We start from the raw sequence: 25228 nt of genomic DNA, 5'->3' as shown, positions 1-25228 counted from the left end.
TTAAGTATTGAACCTTCAGGAGCCAAATGAAAAATTGAATGGAATTGAGTGTTGATTTATCTATTTCCCAATATTCCCCTGTTCTGTGAACTTTGTTTTGTCTCTCAAAACCCTGCTCACAATGTGCTCTTCCTGTGAGAATGAATGGCTATCATGTGTTGGGTGTAGTTCTCTGATTTATGCCTGCTTTAGGGGCTTTTTGTGTGTAGATGTTTCTCAAGATAATCCCCATATGACTCCAGGCTGAATATTTCCTCTCAATTTGGTATTCCTGAGGTCTGATGTTTTCTAAAGGGTTGGGTTTTTTTTTTGTAGCACTTCATAATAGTCTGTATGTGCCAGATTTCCTTCTTGCTTTTGTTGAATCCATATTGAGGCTATTTGTACAATGCAGCTGCAGTTTTAATTTTAGAAACTTTGATATTTTTAGGAATATTGAAATGCCTTTCCAAGAAGATAATACAGGATTCTTTAATTGTTACAGAGTTCAGGGTAAGACATAAGGGTTAGACATAAGCTTAAACACAAAATGAATGGTATGTTTTACATGGCTTTTGTGGTTTTTTTTCAAATCAGTGAATGCAGGAGCAGGACTGTGTTCCAGGAGTGAGGGTGCCAGACAGAATTCCTGTTTACAGCCATACAGATATATTTTAATGTATCTCTCCAGCAATGTATGAAAATGTCACATTTTCAGTTAATAAATGGGGTTTTACTTTTCTTAATCCTTGTTTCCATGAGGTTTTATATTCAAATTACTGTCATCTAAGTGTTTCTACGTAGGAGTATGTAAACCTTTTGTTTGCAGTTTTTACTTGAAGGAATATTTCATAATGGGAAATAGCTTTGATTTGTTGCTATAGAAAAATTAATTTTGTTGTAGATTTTTGTTACTCATTTGCATTAGACAGAGGTGATCTTGCAATACAATATGTAAAGGCACATTTTAGACTTTACTGCATGGAGGAAGAAAGGAAAAAAATTGTAGTTTTATTTAATAATAAAATGAAAAAAAACCCCAAAGCCCAAAAAATGTCAATCCAACAAACCAGAGAGGAGGAAAAAATAAATCACCTGAGGGGTAAAGCAATCTACTGGAAAAAAGAAAAAAGCTTTACCACTGAACATTGTGAAAGACATATTTAATATTTTAGGCCATGTCTGAATGGGGGTTCCTTTCTCAGCCTTTTGGTGTAAGGATGTTTTTTTAACCAGGACAAGTGGATTAGCAAGAGGCTTTAGGGCAGAAGGATCAAGGTGCTCCTGGTGTGTTCCTGGTGCACTTCGTTGGCAGTGGGCAATTTTAGGGCTCTTCTGTCTTCCAGATAGAATCACCTGCCCTCCCTAAAAGAGCCAAACTCAGGCACTGGTGGGCAATATTGGTGTCAGACCTGACTGTTTACATTTGAGTGGAACCTTCAGTAGGTTTGACTCCCTCCCTTCTCTTTGTCCAGAGCATTTGTTGAGAACATCCTCCACCAGCCGGCCGGCGTCTCTGCCCAGAGTCCCTGCCATGGAAAGTGCCAAATCCATTTCAGGTAACACCACGCCTCTGGGTGGTCAGGAAAACAGGAACTCTCACTTCACTCATGCACTTACAGCTCTGCTTTGTGACTGGCATAACCCACAAGTGTTCTTCAGTAGTTGCTGGACATTTGATGTTAACTTTGGATTTTAAAAAATGCCAGACTTGCTAAATAGAAGTTTATGCAGAGTGTTAATTTACTATCAAGCTGTATATACTGATGTCTCAGCATCAGCAGGGGCTTCTGAAACCAAATCTTTATGAATTATAGCACAAATAGAGTGATACTGTGAAAATTATGCTTTGTATAATCTGGGCAGAATTGATTTTAGATCAATATTTTTTAAAACCCCTATATTTGAGTAAATGCTTACAAGTTTGAGATAGTTTTTGTTTGTATAAGAACCCAAACTTTTTGTGTCTGGTATTTATAAAATAATGTACTTTCCCCAGGTCATTAGAAAATAAGTCCCTGATTGATGTAGAGAGTTGAATCCTTGGTTTGCACAAACATGAACAATAGAGACTATTTAAGTATAAAGGCAAACATACTTTTAACTGGAAACTCTTCCATGTAGAGAATATGTAACAATTCCAAATTTGGTTTTACAGAGTACAATGCTTGTGCTTTCATTTGAAAGAAAAATCATTTCCTTTGGTAAAATGAAGCAAGCTCTGTGGAATGTGGCTGATTGGTCTCAGGTCAACATTTGATATTCTTGTTGATGATATTTAATTAATGTCCAGAGCATCACATACATGCCAATTCTTCATTAAAATTAAATGGAAATAGAACAGCTGTCATCCCTAAACTGATTTGGTTTTCTTTTTCCTTAACTACTTGAAGCTTTGCAGTGTAATTATATGGACGAGAGGAAAATAAATGTTTTGATGTTGAAATTCCTTCTCATTCATTAAATCCTTCAAATGGAAGTAGTCATATTCCATTAAGATGCATCCATCAAACTTTCTTTGCTTTAAAATACAGGCTTGATCATAAATGTTTCTAGTGCAGTCTAAATCCTTCATATTTCCAAAGTGGAAATCATCAAGAAGAATGTTGGCACCTACTATTAGATATAGGTTTCTGTGCTTGGTTTCTGAACTAATGCTTGTCTGAGAGCAAGTTTGAAAGTTTTTATGTTTGCAAATGATAAATGCCTGGGCAATTCCCCCCTTAGTGTCTCGAAGAAGTAGTGAGGAAATCAAGCGGGACATCAGTGCACCCGATGGAGCATCCCCAGCATCCCTCATGGCCATGGGCACCACCTCGCCACAGCTGTCCCTCTCATCTTCTCCCACAGCATCAGTCACCCCTACAACCAGAAGCAGAATAAGGTAACAGTCCTTCATTGGGGTTAATTCACAGCTCTCTGCCTGCATACCTCTAGTATATAATATTGCTGCTGAGACTGCAGACCCCACACACTAATGATCTCAGTAATCTGTAAGAGCTTCAGAAAGGTTTTTCTGCAGCTCAGTATTTGTTTTAAAAGTTAAATTTTTAAAGCTTATGAGTTAATAGCAGACTTTATACTCCACTAGAAAAGCAAGCTGAAGTCATGTCACTAAATAATACTAGCAGTTCAAAATGCCATGAAGCAGAATTCAGGAAGTGAGCTTGCAGCACATGGAGCAGATCATGCAGACTGGCTTGGCCCAGGGAGATCATGATAAACCTTAACTTCTGTAATCCCAGTTGAAGACAAAAAGCAGCATGCCCAGATCTTAATCCCAGACTGGCAGGTCTTTTTAATAACCATGAGTGAATGGGCCTGGGTTTTTTTGTCCCACAGATGGAGTCATAGTGCAAGTCTGAGCAACAAATGGCCAGACAACCTCCTTTGATTAGTAAGACAAAAGATAAGTCTGTGGTAAATATAAAACTTTTCCTCTCTGCTGTTATCAGTCAGAGGACTTCAAAGTATTTAATCCTCAAGCTATCCAAGTGAAGTATGTCCTCAGCTCTGCTTCATAGATTGGGAAATTTGCAGACAAAGGTTAAATAACTCTGTCAAGACACAGAGTTATTTCTCACAGAGCTTCCTGACGAGGCTTTTGTACAGCAGAAGTATTAAACCCTTAATGGTCAGAGACACTTGCAATATATATAAAATTCTAAGTTATTCACAGCTGTGGGTGCTTTGAAAGTGATTTTTCTGAAATCAGCTGAGACAGGCCTCAGTGCCACCATCCTTTTATGGTGCAGAAATTAAACTGAGTTTAATTGTGGGTGCTTTACTAGCAGCAATTAATGTGTATGTTAGCACCTAAATTTAAACTGAGTACATCCAGAAATAACTTTTTAAAAAACCCTAAAAGCACCTGTGTATGAACTTTGAACTGGTAACATTGAGTTGTACTGGTGTCACTCTGCAGACTGGAGCAAATAGTGTGGCATTCCAGGGTGAAAGTGTACAGTTATAATTATGAAATCATTACTGTGCTCCCAACCATTGCCTGCAGTGTTCAGTGCTACAAAAGACTGAATGGGCTGTGCAGCAGAGGGTGTGTGGTGAGTGTGGCTTTGGAGACACTCTGGTTTGTTACATGACCAGAATTCTCTGTTTTCCCCTACCTTTTTCTGAAAGTTATTGGAAGATGAACAGTTATTGGTGTAGCTCACTAAAACAAATACTTGCAGTTTACTGTTCTCTATTCTAATTGAAACTTCATTAGCTCTTTGATTTGGAATGCAGTTGACCTAATATGTGAACATGTAAGATTTGTATGTCAAGCCATTTCTCATTGTCTCCATACAACTTAATTCTAATTTATTTTCTTCGGCAGTGTTCTCATAACTGTGAGAACCTGATATAAACCATGTGCTCTTGCTGGAATTTGAGAACAGGCTGTACAGCTCCCTCATGGCTAAACAGTATGTTTAGCGTAAAGAGAGAGGGATATTTTTATTTGAGTTCTATTGTTGCCCCAGATCTCTGTTCTTCAGTTCTCATAGTGTTGCATAACCCTCATTATAGATTGAATATGCAATCCCATTGTTACTTGTTTCAATCACCAAAGAAGAAAATCACCAGTGTAAGTTGTTGATATTTGTACTGATTTAAGAACTGAAATACAGAATTTCTTGAAGCATCATTCTGGCTATGTGGTGCCTATGAAGTTTAGGTACAGTGACCTATTCAGATAATTTATTTCCTATTTTAAATGCACAGTTATTGACTTCCTTGTCGTGTTAAATCAAGATGAGCAGTTAGGTTTGAAGGCTCAGTTACTGTTATGTGTTTACTGTCCTGGACATAAATTTTCATGCGTATTTCAGCAATCTCTAAGTAACTTGGAGATCCTGCCCATCCATATGTCAGTGAAGACTGGCCAAGAAAACTGCAATACATGTACTTAAAATCAGTGCCTTAAAACATTTCCCTGTCTGAAGTGCCACGTTCTCTTTTGTGCATTGATCAGGAGATGCTGGTCCATGGAGCAGTCTCTGGTGTTCTGTTTATAGCACGCACACAGGAAGGTATTCACATTCCATGGATGCTTTCTGTTCCCTTAGCAGGAGCTGGAGACTTGCTACCTGTAAATCTGCAGCAGAGAATCCACTGGTGCTATTATTTACTTCCACATTCCACCCCTCTTTCCAGTCACCCTATGGGCTGTAAAGAACCAAGAGTTGAAGATTCGAGAGTGAATGTATACGATCCCAATGTCTTTTGGGAAATATTCAGAAGGAGTAACTTAGGGTATCATTTCTGTGAATGTTGTGAAAACTTTGCTTACATCTGATAGAACTCCTTAAAAATGGCAGATGGGAAAGTCTTTGCAGTTCACTGATAGCTATCTTATTTTAATTTTCCAAGTGGAGATTATTAAAAGCAAAAACAATTGCTGTCACACTTCCTGTGGTAACTCATATCCATAATGGTGTAGTACTTGGTCTTTTTGTCAAAGACTCATTATAATATCTATAGAAATACTGAGTCATGTAACCAGGCCACTAAAGAAGTACTAGCCTTTATAATGTATATTTTTTTCATCTAAGAATTCTTTTCTGAATTCTGGTAAAGAGATGCTTGTAATGTAAGGCTCATGAAAAAATGGCCAACTTAGTTAGGTTGTTCTTTTCTTCCCTAATCTTTTCTTGAGGAAAAAATTACTTAAGATAGCTTGACAAACTGGAATTGAAATTAATTGACTGCTTTTATTGTGCTAATACATCAAATGGCAGATCAGCCTACATAGATCTCCCCCTTCTTTTTTGAGAGCTCCAGGTCTCAGGCAAACGTTCTGTTAATAACACCGTGCTGCTCATATGCAAACTTGTTGTTTCAAGGTGACATTTGTAATCAGCCATGAGATGCAAAAGAGATAGCATCAGTTTATATTCTTTCTAAATAAGAAATAAAGTCACTTGAGTTAGCTTAATGGTTCAGGCTGGAACTTACTGTGTTGTGACTTTAATTTTTCAAACTCTTAGAAAGAAATATGTCATTGAGGTGGAAAGATCTAGTAAAAAAGCTTAAAGGAAAAAGAAGGATGATTTGCTAATGAAAGAGTTACTCCAAACTAACTCAAAAGTCTTTTGCAGGTATTCCTGGGTGTTCTGTTTTTCAGTCATAAGCGCTGTATCCTGCTACTTCCAGCATGCCAAGAATTTGTCCTTCTATTTGAGCCTTTATAAATACCTATTTCTGTTGTGTTACAAGCTCTTCTGGCCTTGTTCCTAGGGAAGAGAGGAAGGATCCCTTGTCTGCCCTGGCAAGAGAATATGGAGGCTCCAAGAGGAACGCCCTGCTGAAGTGGTGCCAGAAGAAAACAGAGGGCTACCAGGTACCTGCATTGCTGGCTGGCTGTGTGCAGTGGTGCCAGGCAGTGGAGCCTGCCCGTGGCACGAGCCAGGCTGCTGCACACCTGACTGCATGGACTGAGTGCCCTGGCATGTCCTGTTCCCTCCCCTTGGGACGTGTGCTCCCAGTGCTGCTCCAGCACCAGCAGCTCCTCAGTCACTTTGCTCCACAGCTTTTTCTTAAGGGGGCAGCTGCCCTCCCACTGAGGCACTTGAAATCAGCCTTTCACAGGTTGCACTTGTGAAACTGGAGCTGAAACTTTATCAACTTAGTGTTTAAATTAATGTTTCTCAAATGCAGCTAGAGTACCGTTTCTCAGATTTCAGAGATTTCTTTTTAATAGGTAATTATCACAGGGTTTTCTTTGGGTGTTTGAATGCACTCCCATTTGGCCTCTTGGGGACAGTTTGTTTTGTGAAGGTGGCATTGTCTTGCATTTTGAACTTGGCTTTCCACTGTGGTTGCAGACTTATTTTTTTTCACTTGGTCCAAATGTTATCAGAAGCCAAAAAACCTAACAAGATAACTGTCCAGTGTTCTCCTGATTACATTATTTTTTCAAAAGAATAGTGGCTTCAGCAAACTAAACCAGGATGTTAATAGTCTGACCATGATGTATTTGTTTGGTTAACTTGTATTGAAAGTGTTTGGAGTTCCCAACACAATCCTCAGTTTAAGAACTTTACTCTTTCCATGACTTGAGCCTCACAATGCAGGAGGAAGTTGAGAGCCACATAACAGGATGGTGGCCCATCCATAGGAAAAGTCCTCCTGCAGCACAATGGACAGGCTGGGATATCACCCTCCCCCTCTTCCTGTGGCACGTCTGATACTCAACTGTGCTATTTCTGAGGAGAAGCAGCTTTGTGGAAAGAGCCTTTCTCCTTCCCCACGTTTTAAAAAAGGCAGGATGTTACATTGCTTTATAAATCCTCGAACTAAGTGCAAAAATATTTTCCCATATTGTCTTGACATGAAAGATGAATTTGACAGCTTCGTTAATCTGGTTAGGAAAAGTGATAGAAATTATTCCAAACTTTTCACTCTGTAGTTGTGTGCACATTCAAGAATACCCTTCTGATTCTACAGATTGCTGCTTCTAATTCCTGGAGTTTTATAAACACTGCTAAAGGGATAGTGTACTTGCTTCAGAACCTGCAGCATGGAACTGGGAAAGCACAGAGCATCTGCAGAGCCACTGCAATGCCTTCATTGAAGGTGTAAGATAGTATCAGGAGGTTATATTAAGTAGTTCTGGGAGAAGAATGGCTTTTTCTTTAGGCACACTCATTTTTCATTTCTTTGAAAAGAATGTTGTACAGAATTTGATTATTTTCAGCATCCCCTGAAATTCAGTTCTGGTTGAACACTGTGTTGGTGGCATTCTAATGTTTTAAACATACCCAGCACTGTATTCATTGTGAGCAGTGCTTATCCAGATTTCTGGCATCTCACTGTTATCAATAACAGATAAGGATCTTTTTCCTTTTTTATTTTCAATGAATCTCTGCTTCATTTAATTTTATTTTAAATCTATATGTGTTCAAAACTGACAAACAGGAGACAGCATCAGGGTAATGAACATCTCCCTTCCTCATTCAGTCTTGCTGAAGGTGCTCAGCTCTTCTTCCTTCCCTGTCATCCAAGCATGGACAGGGTGCCCTCTTTACCTCCAGCTCTTCCTGGTGTCTCACACTCTGCCACTGCTCCCTTTTCTCCCCTGACAGCATTTCCTGTCATCAGAACCTCTTCTTTTCCTCTCTACCACTGTTGTTTTGTTTGCTTTAGCACCTGGGTGAGAGCCAGCACAGGCTTTCTGAGCTGCAGGTACATGCTGGCTGCCCAGCCCTCCTCTGTGTCTGAGCTGCTGCAGGAGCCTCACAGAACACAAGTCCTAAAGATCCCAACCTTTTCCTCTAGGAAGAGCAGTAGGTCACCAATTTCTATCCAATATTAGCTGTAAATATGGCAGGCTAAAGGAGGGATACTTGTAGATGGAGTCTGTAACAAGTTCTAAAATCACCTGGAAGATTGTAACCATCATTTGGAAACAAGCAAAAGAAAATAAAGGATTAGAAACCTTTTGTTTCACAATAATTATTTTCTTAATTTTGTCCTATTCATTTTAAACTACCAATACTTAGGTAAAACCCAGTATTTTTCAAGATGTGTTTAAATCACAATTAATTCATCCACTGCCAACAGTAATCACTTTTTTTGTCTTGTTTTCTCCTTCTCACCTGGAGGTGATGTCTCGCAGCTGTAGGTCTTTATGCATAAATGCATGTAAGGTATTTATAGAAAATTATTTCAGCTGTTGGTGTTTCACAGGGAAGATGGAGCCATGCACCTTGAGTTAAAGCTCCATTTCTAACAGAGACATGTTTGCTCCTGGTATTATTTTGTCTTTCATCTCTGGTGTTATATTTCACACTGGATAGTGGAAAGTAGCTAATAAATACTAAAAAACAGTAATCACACAAATAAGATACAAATTTTAATTTCTAGAATTTTTTTGAAGGTGTATAGAGTTCTAGGTGAGCTGCCAGTGGTTTAGCCTGTTAAACACCAGGTGGAGTTGGTTTATCCTTATCAGCAGGGTAAAATACTGCTGATATTTATTTTATTTAATAAAATAAATTTCTCTTCTTTGAAGAGAAAAAGCACCCAAAAAAACCCACGCCAAAGTCTGTCCTGTTTCAAAGAGAGAGGGTTTTGTTTACTCACAAGATACTTGTGGAGAACACAGCCCTGCAGAATTGTCTGGTATAACTGGTATGGGGTTTTTGTCAGCTTGAGTAAAATGGAAGAGAAATAACTCCTGCTTTCCTATCCCTTCTAGAAAATTGCTTTCTAGCTTTTGATTAAAAGTCTTAAGTACTTATTTCTGCCTTAGAAGCTTGAGACTTTGTGAATGCTAAATAATTCAAATATGATAGTGTGGTGAAGCTCTTAATTTCAGTCCATTATAGTGGAATAAACCCTGTTAAAAAACACTGTAAATTACTTCATTGTACACTTTTCTTGATTTATTCAAGCAAATTTGGAGGGGAATAAATGAATAGTCACCTTTAAATGTAGTTGTTAATATTTAACTGTGTTCCAAATGTTTTTTCAAGACCTCAGTAAAAAAATCAGGTTGGTATACCCAATGAAAATAAGAGAAGTTTCTGGTGTAAAAACCTGAATTACTTCATCTCTTACTATATTGTAGCTTTTAACATGCTGCCTGAATGTGGTTTGCAGGCAGGATTTCTCCTTGGAGCTCAGGTTTGGAGGATGTGATCTGCAGAAGGTCAGTGCAGGACTAGCAGAGGCAGGTTCTGTATTAACCCAGAGCCTCCAGTCCTGACACAATTGCACACACAAATTACTGAGCTGCATTGAATTCTGGGCTGAGCAGAGCTCTAAGCCAGGAGAGAGGAGAGCTGCTCTCAAGATAAGCATTTAGATAAAAGAGGAGCAAATCACCTTTGGTTTTCAGATCAACAGGCACAAAATAGTTGAAATTTCATCATGTGTTAGCTTTGCTCAGGATCTGACACTGCTGCAGAGTACAGAGCCAAGTGCTGCATTTTTCAGAGGAGAGATTCCTCCTGGCTCCTCTAAAATATGTGCAGTGTCATAAAACTGTCATAAATTCCAGATATCTTCAAAGCATAAAGTAATCCCATCCAGCTGTTATGGAGCATTTACCCTGGCTGGAGCACAGCTACTTTCATTTTGAGTACACAGCTAATAAAAGTCCCAAAAAGGATGTGAGCATGCATGTTTCATGTTAAAAGAGGACCAACAAACAGGATACACACATCCTTACCCATTCTTATCTCCACCAGTATTTCAATTTATTTTCCATTTTTGTCAGCATTCTGAAAGATAATTCACTTCCAGAAGTCTGACACCAAAAAAGCAATTGTCACAAAATTGCAACAAGAATAGACTGGGTTTTTTTTTCAATTTTCTTTAAGATTTACACACTTTCTAGCTACAGATACACTTAGTGTAGCCATGTCCTCTATTTCATGCAATGCTGCTTTCTGGAAAGACTTTTGCTGCAAAGACCTAATTTTTACCTCCTGTACAGATCAAAGCTACATGTCTTGCAAAAATTTGAATGCTATGCTCAATGCACTTGGAATCAAGCAATGCTTTCATTTGTGCTTGGGCAATAAGTGTGGAATAACAAAACTAGAAGTAAAAAATTGTTCAGATTCCTTTTTTTTTCAGATTTATTAACACTGGGCTAGGTCATATTCTATTCAAAGTACTATATTGATTTTAAAAATGCACAAGAAAAGGACATGACTGTGCTTATGTAAGCCTGTGTTCAAATACTGACTGCAGGGTGTGCATTCTGTGCTGTCTGGTTGATTCATCAAAGCAGTCAGGATGCCAAAACACTTCTCTCCTTGGTTTAAGTTGATGCTTTAGCCAAAAATTGTTGAGTTATGGAAAGACATGCTTCCTTTTTTTGTTTGGATTGGATTCTGATAATAGAGAAATGTCAACTTGTTAGACTTAATTATGACAAAATTTAGAATAAATTATGAAGCTGTCTGTACCTCTAAGTGTTTAAGACACTAATGTCTGAAGCTATTACTGGATTTTGTGAGAATGACTGCTTCTTTTATGGTTCTTCTTTGTGCCCAAAGTGAAAAATAACATGTGTTTGGTATGGAAAGAAACATTACCAGTCAGTGTTTAAGGATTTTGGTCTATATTTGCCACTTAGTGCCTTTCCAGAAGCTGGGATTGAAGAGGCAGTAGCTGGGACTGCTGCTAAGTTTATTCCAGAAATACTTTCATGTTCTCACCCACTGCCAGAAGCAGATAGCCACAGCTTTATTCCATGATTTGAGAGTCAGTGAGTCCTGATTCAATGGAGCATGGATGGCAGTTCTGTTGTAGTTAACCTTTGTAATCTTCTGTAATGGATACTCTTTTCTTTTGTGCACGCATCTTTAAAACCTTTTAAAAGCATTTTACTAGTAATTTTCTGCCATGGGAAGAAGCCTGCCAAGGTCTGCACACTAAAACTTCAAATCTTGTTTTAAGGCTTTAATATATTATAGCACAGAATCATATTAATGGTTTTGCTTTCTCAACCCACTTATTTAATTAACTAATACAACAGAGCCATAGACACATGCTTTTATTTTCTTCATGTCCTGACTCTTTTGAGAGCCAAACCAAGTTTGGATATGGGAATGTCTCCTCCTTGTGCAGAACAAGGGGTGGGGAAATAGCTGCAGTGCAGGATGCTCCTCTGCTGGAGTTCTGATGGGCACAATTCAGGGAGATTGAAGCTGGGGATGTGTCTTAAAAAGTGATTAAAATTGCTTCGTTCTGAACTTGTAACTGCAAGTTAGAAACCGTGTTTTCTGTAGTTGGGTTTCTTGATGTTTGTGGGGGTTTTTAGCTGTGGAAGTTTTCTGGGGGATAAAAAAATTAAGGAGTTATAATAGGTAACATCTGTTTCTTGGTTTTCAAAGAAAAAGTATTTTCACTGACTTTAGATCCTCTATTAATTTAGAATTATTGCACAAATCAATAGGGGAAAATTTTAAAGCTAGCAGTATGCTGGTTAAAACCACTTTAAAATGGTAAGTTTTAGAAAAGCCATGGGTTTGCAGAGATTGACAGATTGATGTTATGCAGAGCCCAGTCTGTTAAGCAGTGTAGATAGCTTCATGGGGAATACTGGTTTTAGTCTTTTTTTCCTGTGTGAGCTCAAGGGAATCCTTGGTGGTATTTTGTGGTGGCTGCTCCTACTCTGCAGTTTCCTGTTCATTAGGGGCTGGAGTCATGCTTGAAATGCTGCTTGGTTGTGGATCTACCAAGTTCTAGTACCATCTATTTTTCACTTCATGTTCTGTCTCCAGAAAGTCTTTCAAATTTTTAACTCTGTTGTTTACTCCTGGTTGGAAAGTGTCATCCACAGATCTTTTTATGACAATGGTCTGTTACTTAACTTTTGTAAAAACCACCTTTTTAAAAACCATCTACCCCAAATACAGAGGTGGCTTCACTCCCATCCTGCCTATGAATCATAAATATACAAGGGATGATAAATGCCCTTCTAGTTCATTTATCTCCAGAAAGCTTTTTCCTCATTTGACAATTTATCTGAAAGTATGTCCTTCAGTTGGTTTCATACTTTGTGGTCTGAAGAATAATTCTTGAAGAATAATTCTAGATTAGATTCCAGCAGAATTCTCTTAATAGAGCCAATTACTTAATAAAAGCAGTAACAAAGAAGAAATTATGGCAGAGATTTTAGGCTGATGTTCTGTTTACCATCAATTCTTTGAGAAATAAGAGTTTAATGCAAGATTGATTTCATTATACTGACCAAGCTTTTTCAAAAAAACCACAAGTAGTTAAAAGCATTTAGGAAATAAAATTTGCTGTATTTAAATGTGCCAGTTATGTGCTCAAAGCCCTACATGAAAAATTAAATTTTCAGTTTAAATGACAATCTGTCCCATTTCTAGATTTGTTTTTACTGTCTGACCAATATTATACTTCTTTTAGTCTGAGAGGTAATAATAATTCATAATGCTTAGAGCAATTGGAAACAGAAACCAGTCCCTTTTAATTGTTTCCTTCCGTTGTATTTAATTCAGCCTCTCTGGATACATTAAAATTCTTGGATGATAGGTTTGTTTTCTGCTTGTTGTCTTAATAATAAAAGCTGGACCCTACAAGATGATTTAGAAAAATGGGATATGGTGAGTTTGGTTTTGTTTGAGAACCAACCAAACTTGTAGGTGTACTTTGAGTGGCCCTTTTCCCCCACAGTGTTTATATTAAAAATTCAGCATTCTATGGATACTTACTAATATTAAAGTTTTTAGTTTGTACAATTGTAATGTTGAAGAGAAGAAGACTTTTGCTTGTTGTAATTTCACTGGCAATGCCAGTGTACATCTTTCTCCTCCCCTTGCCACATCACTTGGTCATGTCAGGGAAGGAGGGAGAACATTTCAGCCAAGAGGTGAAAACCCGGTTTGAGTTTCTCCTCCCTGAGTGGATTGTCTAGCAAAGCACACATGATCATTCACAGCTGATTTTTACAGCCAGCTTGCCACACAAGTCTGTGACAGAAAATGCTCCTCTCCCGGCCTGTATCCATCTTACTGACACACATGTGAGCCTGAGGCCTTATTGGGTACAAAGTAGGAGAGAACTTTCCAAAACCTGGCTTCTGTGAATAGACACATGTAGAAATTTATTTGCTTTAACAATCTGACATTTTCCCCTTTTTTTTCCTTAAAACCTCATCCTATGTGTTGCATATGTTTCCTTAATTTAAGTAACACTGAGAAAGCTTTAACCAGGCATTAATTTAAATCCAATTTCCTGTCTCTCTTGAGGAAAAAAGAGCTTTTTTTTTTTTTTCTCCCTTCATTTTTTCCCTTTTGCTGGTGAGTTTTCCCAGCCCGTGGCTGGAGGAAGCTGGGAGCAGAGCAGTTCCCACAGCCCGGGGGTCTCGGGCGCCATTTCCGCGCGCGGCTCCGGCCGCGGGCCCCGTGAGCCCCAGCACGTACACTGACCCCAGAGCCAGCCTGCACGGGGCCACTTCACAGCACAAGCTGAGCAGGAAACCAAGATTTCCCTCACATTCTTCTAGAAATTGCCCGGAGTTTTGTTTTTTTCCTCTTTTGGAGGAGGTTGTGGCTGTTGTTCGTGTGGAGTGCAAGTGGCCTGGGCTGCCTGGCACTGAGCACTGGCTCTGGGGCATTCTCTGCCTCAGCAATACCAGCCCTAGTGCCTTGTCCAGGACAGCTGATGATGATGATGATTAAATTGCTGTCAGGGGAAAGGTTGGCTCAGGTGGTTGTGATCCTGCACTTTTGTCACTGCAGGTTTTAGTTCCTGTTGTTAAAACTTTGAAAACTAAATAAGCTTCTGCTTGAGCCCAGTTTAGTGGGTTAGTTATTAAAGCATATTTGTGTTTCTCCATGAAAGTGTAAAAGATATATGGTATATTGTTGTTACTGGTTGTTTCCTAATTAAAGTTTAAACTGACTGCTATCCACTTAGCCTCTCTAACATCATTTGACTGCCAACAGCCAAATATACAGTCATTTAAAAGGTCACTGAGGCATCTTGTTCATAACTCTTTTGGACTGGGCTGACTCTACAATAATTTATACAGTCTCAGGAGATGCATTTACCAGTGCCACTGAGTTTCCTATGGGAACTAAAAGATCAAGAGTGCAAGACAGCAGTTTTCAATTTCAGTTTCAATCCCAAAGATTCTCTGCTACTGTCAGCACTAAATCTGCTTGAACATCTTTATTTCCAAATGAAAGTTAACTGTTGTTTGTGATCTTGTTCACATCAGTTTCTGTAGAGAAATGGTTTGTTTAAAAAAGAAAATACTTTTCCTCATCATTTAGAAGTTTTGCCTGGATATGAATTTGGTAGAAGCAGAAAATAGAATGAAGATGAACAGAGATAGGAGCATGTTGTCTGATCAGGGATTTGGGGTCCACGTCTTTGACTTGTTTGCTGTTCTGTCTTGGGACTGTGCTGTAGAGCATCAGGGTTACTCATGGCCAGCTGGGGCCAGGCTGGGCAACAAGGTGGAGCTGTGTCATCCTCTGGATGCTGTGGATGGAAACACTTCCATCAGTGTTACACTAGATTTGGTTTTCGGCTGGTTTTGTTTAATCCAGTTTGATTTGGCTGTTTGTTTCAATAGAAACAAATATACTAATACAGTATCTCCAGTGTGAATCTCTGGCCCTCACAAAAATGACTTGTTCCCATGCCTCTGAAAAACTGAGTGAAATTTTTACTTCTAAATTTGTATTTGTGGTACAGTTGCACCAAATCCATTATCTTCTCTAGCACAACATTTTACAGCTTTTAACACACACTCAAGCCCACATTTTGCACTTTTTTTGGGGGGAGGACTTAAAATTATCAGAAATTAATATATAAAATAACTGACTTTCGTATCACTGTATTATTTTGTTTTCCTCTGTTAGTAGTGCAGTTCTTACTACAGAACTTTGGTATTGGGCTGTCCACTTTCTCTGTCAATTTCTTTGAAGGTTTAAAAAGAAGTCTTGATTAATTGGTAGCATGTAATAATTGTTAGATTACGATTTTAATACTGCTTTTATTTTTTTCCCTTCAAGAATATTGACATCACAAACTTCAGCAGCAGCTGGAATGATGGCCTGGCTTTCTGTGCAGTTCTCCACACTTACCTCCCAGCCCATATTCCCTATCAAGAATTGAACAGCCAGGACAAGGTAAGACATTAAAAATCCCATTCCCAGGGCTGCAGTGCTTTAGCTAACATGAGTTAATTAAGAGCGTGAACTAATTTCAGTTCTAAAAACCCCAGTGTTACTAGGATTTCCAAATCATCTCTTTGTATTCTGGTCTACCACAATTCATACCTACTGCTTAGCCCAGGATGTACAATCAGTGATAACAGATCCTAAAAACAAAATATTATTTCATTAATGCATTAAGAGATTTTATTTATTTATTCTTTTCAGAGAATAAATAATCTATTTTTTAGTCTTTTATAACTCAGTTGTTCTTTGCTAACAATGATATTCAGCATTACCTTCTGAGCAGGCAATTAATAAAAAATTCTATACATTTTTGGATGATATTAAAACACATTCATTCCTATGGCTTTTTAAAATTACTGTAGTCATATTATATACTCCATTTGAAGTTTAAGTAGTAGCATTATTATGAACATTCTTAAGACCATTTTGTTGAAATGAAAATAGTATTTCCTTGAAATAGTATTGAAATAGTGTTTCCTTGTTTTCTAACATGTTTTCCTATCTTATACAGAGAAGAAATTTCACTTTGGCTTTTCAGGCAGCTGAAAGTGTTGGCATCAAATCTACTCTGGTAAGATTTAATTGTATATTGAATGAATTATGACCCACTTAGAAAATCAAAATTACTCTGTTTTATATCCTCAAAAGATCTGGATGTTTATGCTTAAAAATAGCAGCAGATGAGCTCAGCTAGAGGTTATTGCACTAAATAGTGACTGACATGCAGACTGGTTAAGCTTTAAAAAGAAGGTTCGCCAACACTTATCTCCCAATATGAAAATAAATATTAATAATGGTAGTGGATTTTTTTTTGAGAATAATTTGAGAATAAGATTTCAAAATCCATTAAATCTATCCTGTCTCTGACCTACTTCTAAATAATTCAGGATTTTTTGAACTCTGGAGCTACAAATCAAGCAGTGTGATTTGTTCCTTTTTCTCAGTGTAGTGTGAGAGTTGAGATTTGCCTCTTAAGTTTAGACTTTAATTTGTCATCGTTGCAAATAGTTGTAAGGTTTTTTCAGTGATTGTTTAAAAGTTGTTTTACACAAATTTCATAGTAAAAGAATTAGTTTCAGTAGTAGAGTGTTTACTAGAATAGGAGTATTTCTGAAGGTGTGGAGTTGGGAGTATCCCAAACCCTTGTGAGTGATCACAAAAATTCAGCTGAAATGGCCTTATCAGAAAGGAGATTTAAGTGATACTTTTGCAACCTAAGTTCTAACAAAGCTGCCATAGTTAGCAACTAACAGTACAACAGAGTTTTAAAAATAACACTTTCCTTGATCCTTATCAGTGCTTTTACCCCCCAGCATTGTGTTTGCTGACAATGGCAGTGCAGCTCCTGGGCTTTCGTACTTTGACTTTGGCTCTGATTTCAGATGTGGAAGTTTTCTACCAAGTGCTGATGTAAGAATGAGATAGTGGAAAATAACTACAGAAATTCTTGCATAACTCTGCCTTAGTCCAAATGGTTGCTGCCTGCCCTTCCTTTTTGTGATGTACTTCATTAAAGATACTCCAGACAGGCAAATGGAATGGAATTCAGTCTAAGTGCAAATTGCATCCCTCTGAAGAAGTCAGTAGCTATTTGCATACCTACATCCACACTGTGTGTGATGTGGAGGTTTGTGCATTTTTTTCTCATCCATACTGCATGAGTGAGGGGCTAAGAAGGGTGTGAAACCTGCTGTGTGTAACCAGGAGTGGAATGCACGTAGAAGTTATTAGTTTTCTGAAGAAGGTGTTCAGCTAAAAGAACTCACAACTTTTTTGAGTTCTGGAGATTCCTGCATCCAAAACTTTCAAACAGAGCCTTACAGTAACAGAAATTGCTAGGAACTGCATCACTCTGTTTTGCTTTGTACATGTGCTGAAGAGGGTAAATGAGAGTCAGTTATTGATGCTTAACCTGATGGGAATTTTGAACTTTAATTAATATATCTGGGCCTTGATTCTGTGGCTCACAGTTCCTGTGTTGATTTGCAAGGCTGGTGCAGGGTTATGTGAACAGTAAAGTCTGACTGTTGTACCAGCTGTGCTCAGTGGGGCACAGCTTGAGCATGCACAGCATCAGGCATTTGAGTCTCAAGTCAACAAAAGAACTGTCTACAGCTATGCTATTCATTACATTTTGTAAGTAATTCCGAGGTATATGGAAGAAAACAAAGCTTTCTTCATCAGTGCTTTAAATTGTGGAAACGTGACAGATTTACCATTCCCAGGAATGTGTGAAAACACTGCCACATTGCTCTCAGGGTTTTCATTTCCTGATTCTGACCAATCTGTTTTCTGTGACAGGACATCAATGAAATGGTGCGAACGGAGCGTCCAGACTGGCAGAATGTCATGCTGTATGTTACAGCAATTTACAAATACTTTGAAACCTGAACCCCAATCATTCAGCAGATCCATGGGACACAACCAACGTGAGCTACCAGATGGAAATCTTACTGAAATGCTAATCCCCATTTCACTGAAAACTGGCAACATTTGAGTCCCCTCAAACTTCAGTGACACTATCATGGATTGCCTCAGATTGCTTCAGCTACTAAGCATGGGAACAACTGTTTAAAAGTAAAAACTTGTTGCCACAGTGCTTGGAATAACCCAAGTGATTAAGCTATTCAGATTAATTATGTAGCCTAAAGAGCCTGAACTACTTCTGTGCTGCCTTTCCAGTCAGACTTCCTGAAACTTTCTTTGCTGGGAGAGTGAGATGAATGCTTCCTCTGGCATATAGGAGACTGAATGTACAGATCAAGCTTTGAGAAGGAAAAGAGTAACATGGCATCATATTACTGAACTTCCTGTAGCATCCTGGTTTCACAGACTCTGAATATTCTACCCACAGCATATGGCAGCCCCGTACAGTAGAGTTCTTAATGGTAACTTAGTTACTGCCTATACAGCTATTTTCCATCCTTTAAAATGTGCACAATATTCTAGGAAAACAAGCTTTGATTCCATAATGACAAATTGAGGGGAAAAGTGCTCTTGATACCTCGAAAAATCTGGCACAGAAGAAGTCTTCATTCTAAAGCTTCATTATAAGCCTACCTCTGTCACAGTGATGTGGCTTTCATCTTTACCTTATGGATTGTAAAGACTAGCACATGCAGCTCCTGGCTTTCAGGGTACACTACACTTCAAGGAACCTGTGCAAAGTCCCTGTGCTTCCACTATAAGAGAAATGAATCAATGATCACCCCTTGTCTGGCTTGTTCTTTGCTCTCTTCCTGCTTTGCCTGTGCAGCCACCCCGGGCTCTCCTCTCCAGCAATCTGAGCACACGTCGTGGATGTCTGTGGTGGAAGTTTGGAACTGGGATAGCATTTCTTCTGCTCAGAAGATACTCTCAATAAGATGTAATAATGAAATAGTTTGTCTCAAAATCCAGCTTTGCCATTTTTTGTGTGGTTTTTGTTGGTCTTGCACATCTGAGTGACAGAAGGTGAGATGTTCTCTGGGAAGGACTGTGGAGGAACTGATGTAATGTGTGTCCACCCAGTCATCTCAAATATTGTGTGGAAATGACTCACTGTCACAAGGAAGGAGTTGAGAAACTTTAGTCTGCTCAACTTCTTTTTCTTTCTGAAAATGTACCTGAATTCATTTAGCAGCTCTTGGGCAAAAGAGTTTAAGTGCCTTAGCTATCATTGAGTTGATACGTCCTGGCACTTCAGGGCCTGCTGTGGAATGTTAATGGCTCCCAATGGCTTCATGGCTCCATTTGTCACGAGCTGTTTGTTGTAATCTTGTTTGTCAAATCCAGGGGAAACTTCATTCTGTCATTGCTTCTGCCTCTTGCTTTTCTGAACACTTAGCAGCAGTTCAGCCATGGAACATCTCATTAATATTAAGCAGAAGCCAACTTGAGCAGTGAGTTCTGTAACAGCTGCTATTTATAAGCACAGGCTCTTTCAGCAGTAACCCCATTGTAAAGAAAATAAATCTGTTCTATGGTGCTCTTACGACTGTTAAGGACAGCTTGAATGTCATAGATGTTAACCCAGTGAATGCAACTGTGCTTGGCATCTGTGAAACTTCTTCATGGTAAAAAAGCACAGATTTAACTCAAAAATATTGCCAAATCCGAAACCCCATCATCTGAAGAACATAGCCCACGTGAAGAGTAATAATTCAGCATGTCTCTAGCATTGTATAAGAATACACATTTACACTGATATGTGCCTGTGAGAATTATGGAACTGTGCAAAATAACTACTTAACCTGTGCTGAGGGCCTTTGGAGAAGTTTTCAGAGCAGAAGTGTCTCATTCTTGCAGCTCTTTAGAACCAGAAGTAGAGACCCTCAGATGATTAATTGGTGCATTTGAAGAGCCAGCATAATCTAAAGACAGTTGTTGCAGACGAGGTTTCAAGTGAACGATCTTCATTAATAGATTTTAATAAAAGTCTGAAATGCATTTTCCTCTCCTCTATATTTCTTCAATTTTTTTTTCTTCATTAGTTTCAGTAAGAATAGTCTTAGTGGAAATACACATTACTGCTGTCTTGCTTTCTATCTCCTATTATTAAATTCCAGATTTTGCCAAGCAGTGTTTTAAAACCCTTCTGTTTATCCTCTGAAGAGATATCCTTATCTATGATTGTCTTATTCATTGCCTTAGAGTTAAAAAGTAATATTTTTCTAATGAAAAGGATCACATTTCTTGATCTAAATTCACTCATGACCTGTTTTGGTGAGGTAATTTGAGCTTTGAGCTGATTTTTTTTCTGTCCAATGGTCATCTTCATTTACCTGGAATGTTGTCAGATCCTTAACTGCAATAACCCTGAGAGTGTCACCATTTGTCAAAGGAGAAATCGTGTTTGCCAGATCCCTTCTGTTAAAACATGAACTGCTGGTTTTCAGAAAGGAAGAGAGAGAAAAGCCAGCAGTAATTATAACAGGGATCTTGTTATGAACTTCAGAGCTCTGTGAACTTCTTCTTGGTGTGATCTGTCTGATGACACTCTGTGAATCCAGCCCAGGAGCCCTGGGCTCAGGAGGAGGTTTCTGTGTCCTGCTGTGTCTGAGCCTGTCCGTGTGAGGTGCTGCACAGCTGCCCAGGGGGAGGAGTGAAGCAATGGAGCAGCTAAAGCAGACACAGTGCCCTGCTGCACTCTGCAGTGAGGCTCTTTCTGAAGCTCCAAACCACATTCAGTTGCTCAAGAGGAAAAATAGCAGTAGCCCTTCTGGATGTGGAATAAATGTACTGTTGTGTTTTGTTTCTGTTCATAGTTAATCCTGAAACAGCCTTGTTTTTTGTTCATGTCAAGTGCAAGTTTATGTTGACTTACTTCTCTTTTAATCCAGAAGATATTTCTGAATGTGCTGAAAATATGTTGTCATCCATTTATATTTTACTATGTGCCTTGCAAAAGCCTGTGCTGTAGAACATCAGGGTTACTCATGGCCAGCTGGGCAACAAGAATGGAGCTGTGGGACATCCTGATGCAGGTACAGCTGTGTCATCCTCTGGATGCTGTGGAAACACTCCTGTAGGTGTTACACTAGACTTGGTTTGGTTTAATCCAGTTTGATTTGGCTGTTTGTTCCAATAGAAACACTAATTTAGTATCTCCAGTGTGAATCTCTGGCCCTCATAAAAATGTCTTATTCCCATGCCTCTGAAATTTTAATTTTTAAATTTGTGTTTGTGGATGGTTTGTCCAGACTATAGTATATAATTGTGACATACTCTGATTTAAAGGTAGATTTTTGTCTCTTTTGCATAAAATATATTGTTCAAGTTACACTTAGTATTTCTGATAATTTTTTGTCTCCGATTTTATGAAATATTTCCACTGTTTGTGTTTTTCTGTAATGTGTCTTAGAAGGCCCTTAATTTGCCAGAGCTAAATGAACTCTGCTTTAATTTATTGGTGTAAGCTCCTGTTCATGTCCCTAGCAGAGAATGCTCTGGTTTTGGGTGCATGAAGAGAAATAAACTGGAGCCCTCCTGTCCTGGTGCAGTGGTTTGAGCTGCTGAGGATCTGCCTTGTGAAAGGTGTAGCTGTGACATTGGAGTCTCATTTTCTTCCTGATCTCACTGTTAAGTCCTTAGCTATTTTTTCAGTTTCAGCACTCCAGACATTTGGGTTCATTTGCATCACCAGAAGATTATTTTCACTCAGTTCTTTTTCTGTGCAGATTTGGCTCAGGGCACAACTTTTATTCCAGCCTAGCTTTAACCAAGATTATTTGGGAAGCTGGAGATTTGGAGAAGTTGTGGGTGTTTTTCTTCCTGCCTGTGCCTGGTCTGGGGACACTGCCTGGTGTTCAGGTGGTGTGTGACAGTTCCTTCCAAAGGCTGAAGTGAAAGTTACACCTTTAAACTCTGCTCCTGTGGTGACTTCACTTCTGGTTTGCCTCTTGCAACTAACAGCCCCAAGCAGGAGCTCCTAAGGGGCAAAATTCTTCTGGGGAGAAATCCAGCTGTACATCTTCATGCTACTTTTTGCCTAGAAATGAATTATGCTGAGGTGGTCTAGAAAGAGAACCTTAAAATAGTCATGTTCATGGGTGGACTGAGTTAACTATGGTTGGTTTGTGGTCCTTCCCTAGACTTGGTAAATATTTATTTCTGTTTGCTTTTTATGTTCTGTGAGCTCTATTTCTGCAAGTCCTTCCTTTAAGCTGCCATTAGTGTATCCCTTTCTTCAGGCTAATATTAAGCAGTTTGAGACATGACTTGGTGAGAAGGGCTATTCAAGTGTCTTTGTCAGCCACCAGTGCTGGACATGCCATTGTGCTTTCCCAAGTTAGTGACACAGACAGCTCTTAATACATTCAATTGTCCCTATTTAGAAAGGTATTTTTAATAGTATTTCTGCTTTACAGGAGAGGGGCTGGATGGGTTTTAAATTACTGTGTGGCTTGCTGTGTCCCTCCTTCATCTAAGGTTCTTCTGTTGTGTTCCCTGATTTCAGAATCAGCCTTGTAGTACACTCTATAATTATCTAGCCCAAGATGTTAAGCATCTGGAATATGTAGCAAGTATGCTGTGGATAATTAATGCTAAATAACTTAAAAGGTTGAGGTTTGTACAGTTCTGATTTCTATTAATTGATACAAGTTGTTTTTTTCCTTATGTTTTTGCTACACTTGGCAGTTGTTTAGATGCAAACACCCTTGAACTCTGTATGACAAAGCCACTGTCCTGATCTCCTGGAGCTAATTCATTCTGGGGTATTAAAATTATTTCCTCCCAATGAAGCTTTAGTAAAACCTATGAATACCAGATGACTTCCTTCCAGGTGACATTAGCTTTTGCTTGGAATATTCCTTACCCAAAGGCCACTGTCTGCCTCAGAGCTGCACATAAGCTTCCCAGCAGGACTTGGGGATGCAGAGCAGGAGGGTAAACATAAAGGAGGGTAAAATAGAGGAATATTACAGCAGCCTGATGCAATTAAGCTGGTTTCATTTTAATCCCCTATTTTCAGGGGTTTTCAGTTTAGGCAAAAGCATTTACTGAAAGCTGAAATGTGGCCTGTTAGTTCTCCACTGGGAAGTATGCTTCTGTTTAATAATATTTTTATGAGATTGTATTTATGGAAATGGAAAGAAAAATGTCATAAAGCTAGTTTTGTTGCACTTTTGTAAGGCTTTTGTATTTTGCATAGTTCTAGAATATGAGGAAGTTGCTTGGGGAAGTCAAGGCTTGGAACCTGCTCTGCCCCAGCACAGGAATGTGTGATGTGCATTTTCACCTAGGGATCCATGTATTATTTTAATTGCATGTAACTGGTGTATTTATATGGTAGTGAGGGAGCCCAGCAGACATTTCCTGCTGCACAGGAGCCATTGGCAGTCCCAGCTCCACAGTTCATGAACTGACCTGTTCTGACTGTGGACTGCACTTGCAATAATGGAATAGCCCATTTGTGATTCTGAACTCTTTCAACAAATGAGGAAAAAGGGGCTCTTCTCTTTTTTTTTCTTTCTTTTTTTTTTTTCTTTCATATTTTAATTTTTTTGTTGTTTTTGTTACATTGTTGAAATGTCTCTGGAGGCTTTTAATGGTTTCCAATTATTGCATATGCTCACTTAGGATGGTTACTTGGAAATCAGTTCATCTAGGAGGGCACAAATACATGTAACATTCTCAAGTAATTAATCCTTGTAACTTACAACATTTCAGTGTGATAGAAACTTTTGGTTTTATGTGTATTGTAAGGTTAATTTTTCTGTCTATAAGTAGCACTTTTATATGTATCTGAAGGGTTTTTTTGAACAGAAATGTGGTTTTTTTCTGTATATTATCTAATGGGAAGAAAGTACAACACTACTAAACAAGGCATAGACTAGTTTGCCTCCAGACTGTAAGTTCACTTTAGGTCAGTAATGATCAGGAGCTGTTCAGTGTCTCTGAAGTAATTCAGTGATCCCATTTAATACTGGACAGCTCTCCTGATCAAACCCAGAAGGGCATTATTTGGTACCCTCCTCCTCTTGGAGGGTGCTTCCAGTTCAGGTGTGAGGCAGAACTGACAGAAGTGGGAGGAATTTTGGACTTGGTGGAAGAACAGAATTTTATTGATGCCTCAGTCTGACTTCAGAGCACTATACTGGATAAGGACTAACCTTGTTTGAGATGACACTGCAGCCAGTAATGATATCTCCTAAATAGCTAATTTTAAGCTCACTTTCCATGGTCTTTAAAGATGACATAAACCCAGTGATTCTAAAAGCTCTTCTCATCCTTCCAGCTCTTCTGATTTGTCTAGGTTTTGCTCTTCCCTGGAGCACAGCTGTTGTGTGTCAGTCTGTGTATGGGTTTAGAAATTCCTCCAGACAAGTGCAAGTACTTTGCTTTTTGAATAGTTTACACATATCTTACATAGAGAGAGGCTTTGCATAAATGTACAGATGTACCCACATGTATAAATGTGTGTACAGATAAGTGCTCCTGCAGGTTCTGAATAACATGGAACGTGTTTCAACAAGTGCTTATGTCTTGAATTCTTAGGCTGGTGTATTAGTGTATATATTTAAATGGCAAGGAGGAAAAAACATGTTGTTTGCTTCTGGTTAGAGCTGAGAAATCAGCTCTGAGGAAAATCTGAATGAGTGTTCCAATTGTATTTCACCCTGTTTGTGGTTTGAAAGCCCCAAGTTGGAAATGATTGGAACTTGAGAAGTCAGCAAGCCTGTGTTAAGCTAAACCTTTTGGAGGACCCAATATGCTTCCAGTTTGCAAGGACCACTAAAGACCTGGGCATTTACTTTCTCCATGATGTATTCTGTATGAGTATTTAGTATGTACGCCTTCAATTTGCCAATGTTGCCATGTTTTCTCCTTAATTATTCATGAAATAAAGGTTGCAAACAGGAGAATGTGTATTTGTTTTCTTGGGGGAAGGCCTGCACAGGGGGCTGTTCTCAGGCTGCCTCTGGCACTGTTTGTTCAGGAGTGTTGCAGGAAGGTGAGGAGTGTGTGCCAAGGGCTTGTGTGCATGTAACCTCAGGATTTTTTTGGAAATCCTATCTCTCTTGGGATACCAGCAGCCTCTACCCCCAAAGGGCTTTAAGTGATAAGAGAGTGAATACCCCAGATAAGAG

At 38.8% G+C, this 25228-nt stretch overlaps 1 protein-coding gene across 4 annotated transcripts in view; it reads left to right on the top strand.

Moving 5' to 3' along the window:
- Nucleotides 1-25003, top strand: part of SPECC1L (sperm antigen with calponin homology and coiled-coil domains 1 like) — a 62840-nt gene extending 37837 nt beyond the window's left edge. For all 4 annotated transcript variants that reach the window (XM_064392546.1, XM_064392547.1, XM_064392548.1 and 1 more), the window contains exons 11-16: nt 1455-1538; nt 2707-2863; nt 6217-6319; nt 15489-15605; nt 16168-16227; nt 17958-25003. In XM_064392546.1, coding sequence (XP_064248616.1) covers nt 1455-1538; nt 2707-2863; nt 6217-6319; nt 15489-15605; nt 16168-16227; nt 17958-18047 — 611 coding nt within the window. In that variant the 3' untranslated portion in view covers nt 18048-25003. The remainder of the gene's footprint in view (nt 1-1454; nt 1539-2706; nt 2864-6216; nt 6320-15488; nt 15606-16167; nt 16228-17957) is intronic.
- Nucleotides 25004-25228: the final 225 nt, after the last annotated feature.

This window comes from Passer domesticus, chromosome 17 (assembly GCF_036417665.1).
Source record: "Passer domesticus isolate bPasDom1 chromosome 17, bPasDom1.hap1, whole genome shotgun sequence".
NCBI classification, from domain to species: Eukaryota; Metazoa; Chordata; class Aves; order Passeriformes; family Passeridae; genus Passer; species Passer domesticus.
This window is presented reverse-complemented; position numbering and strand designations above follow the sequence as displayed.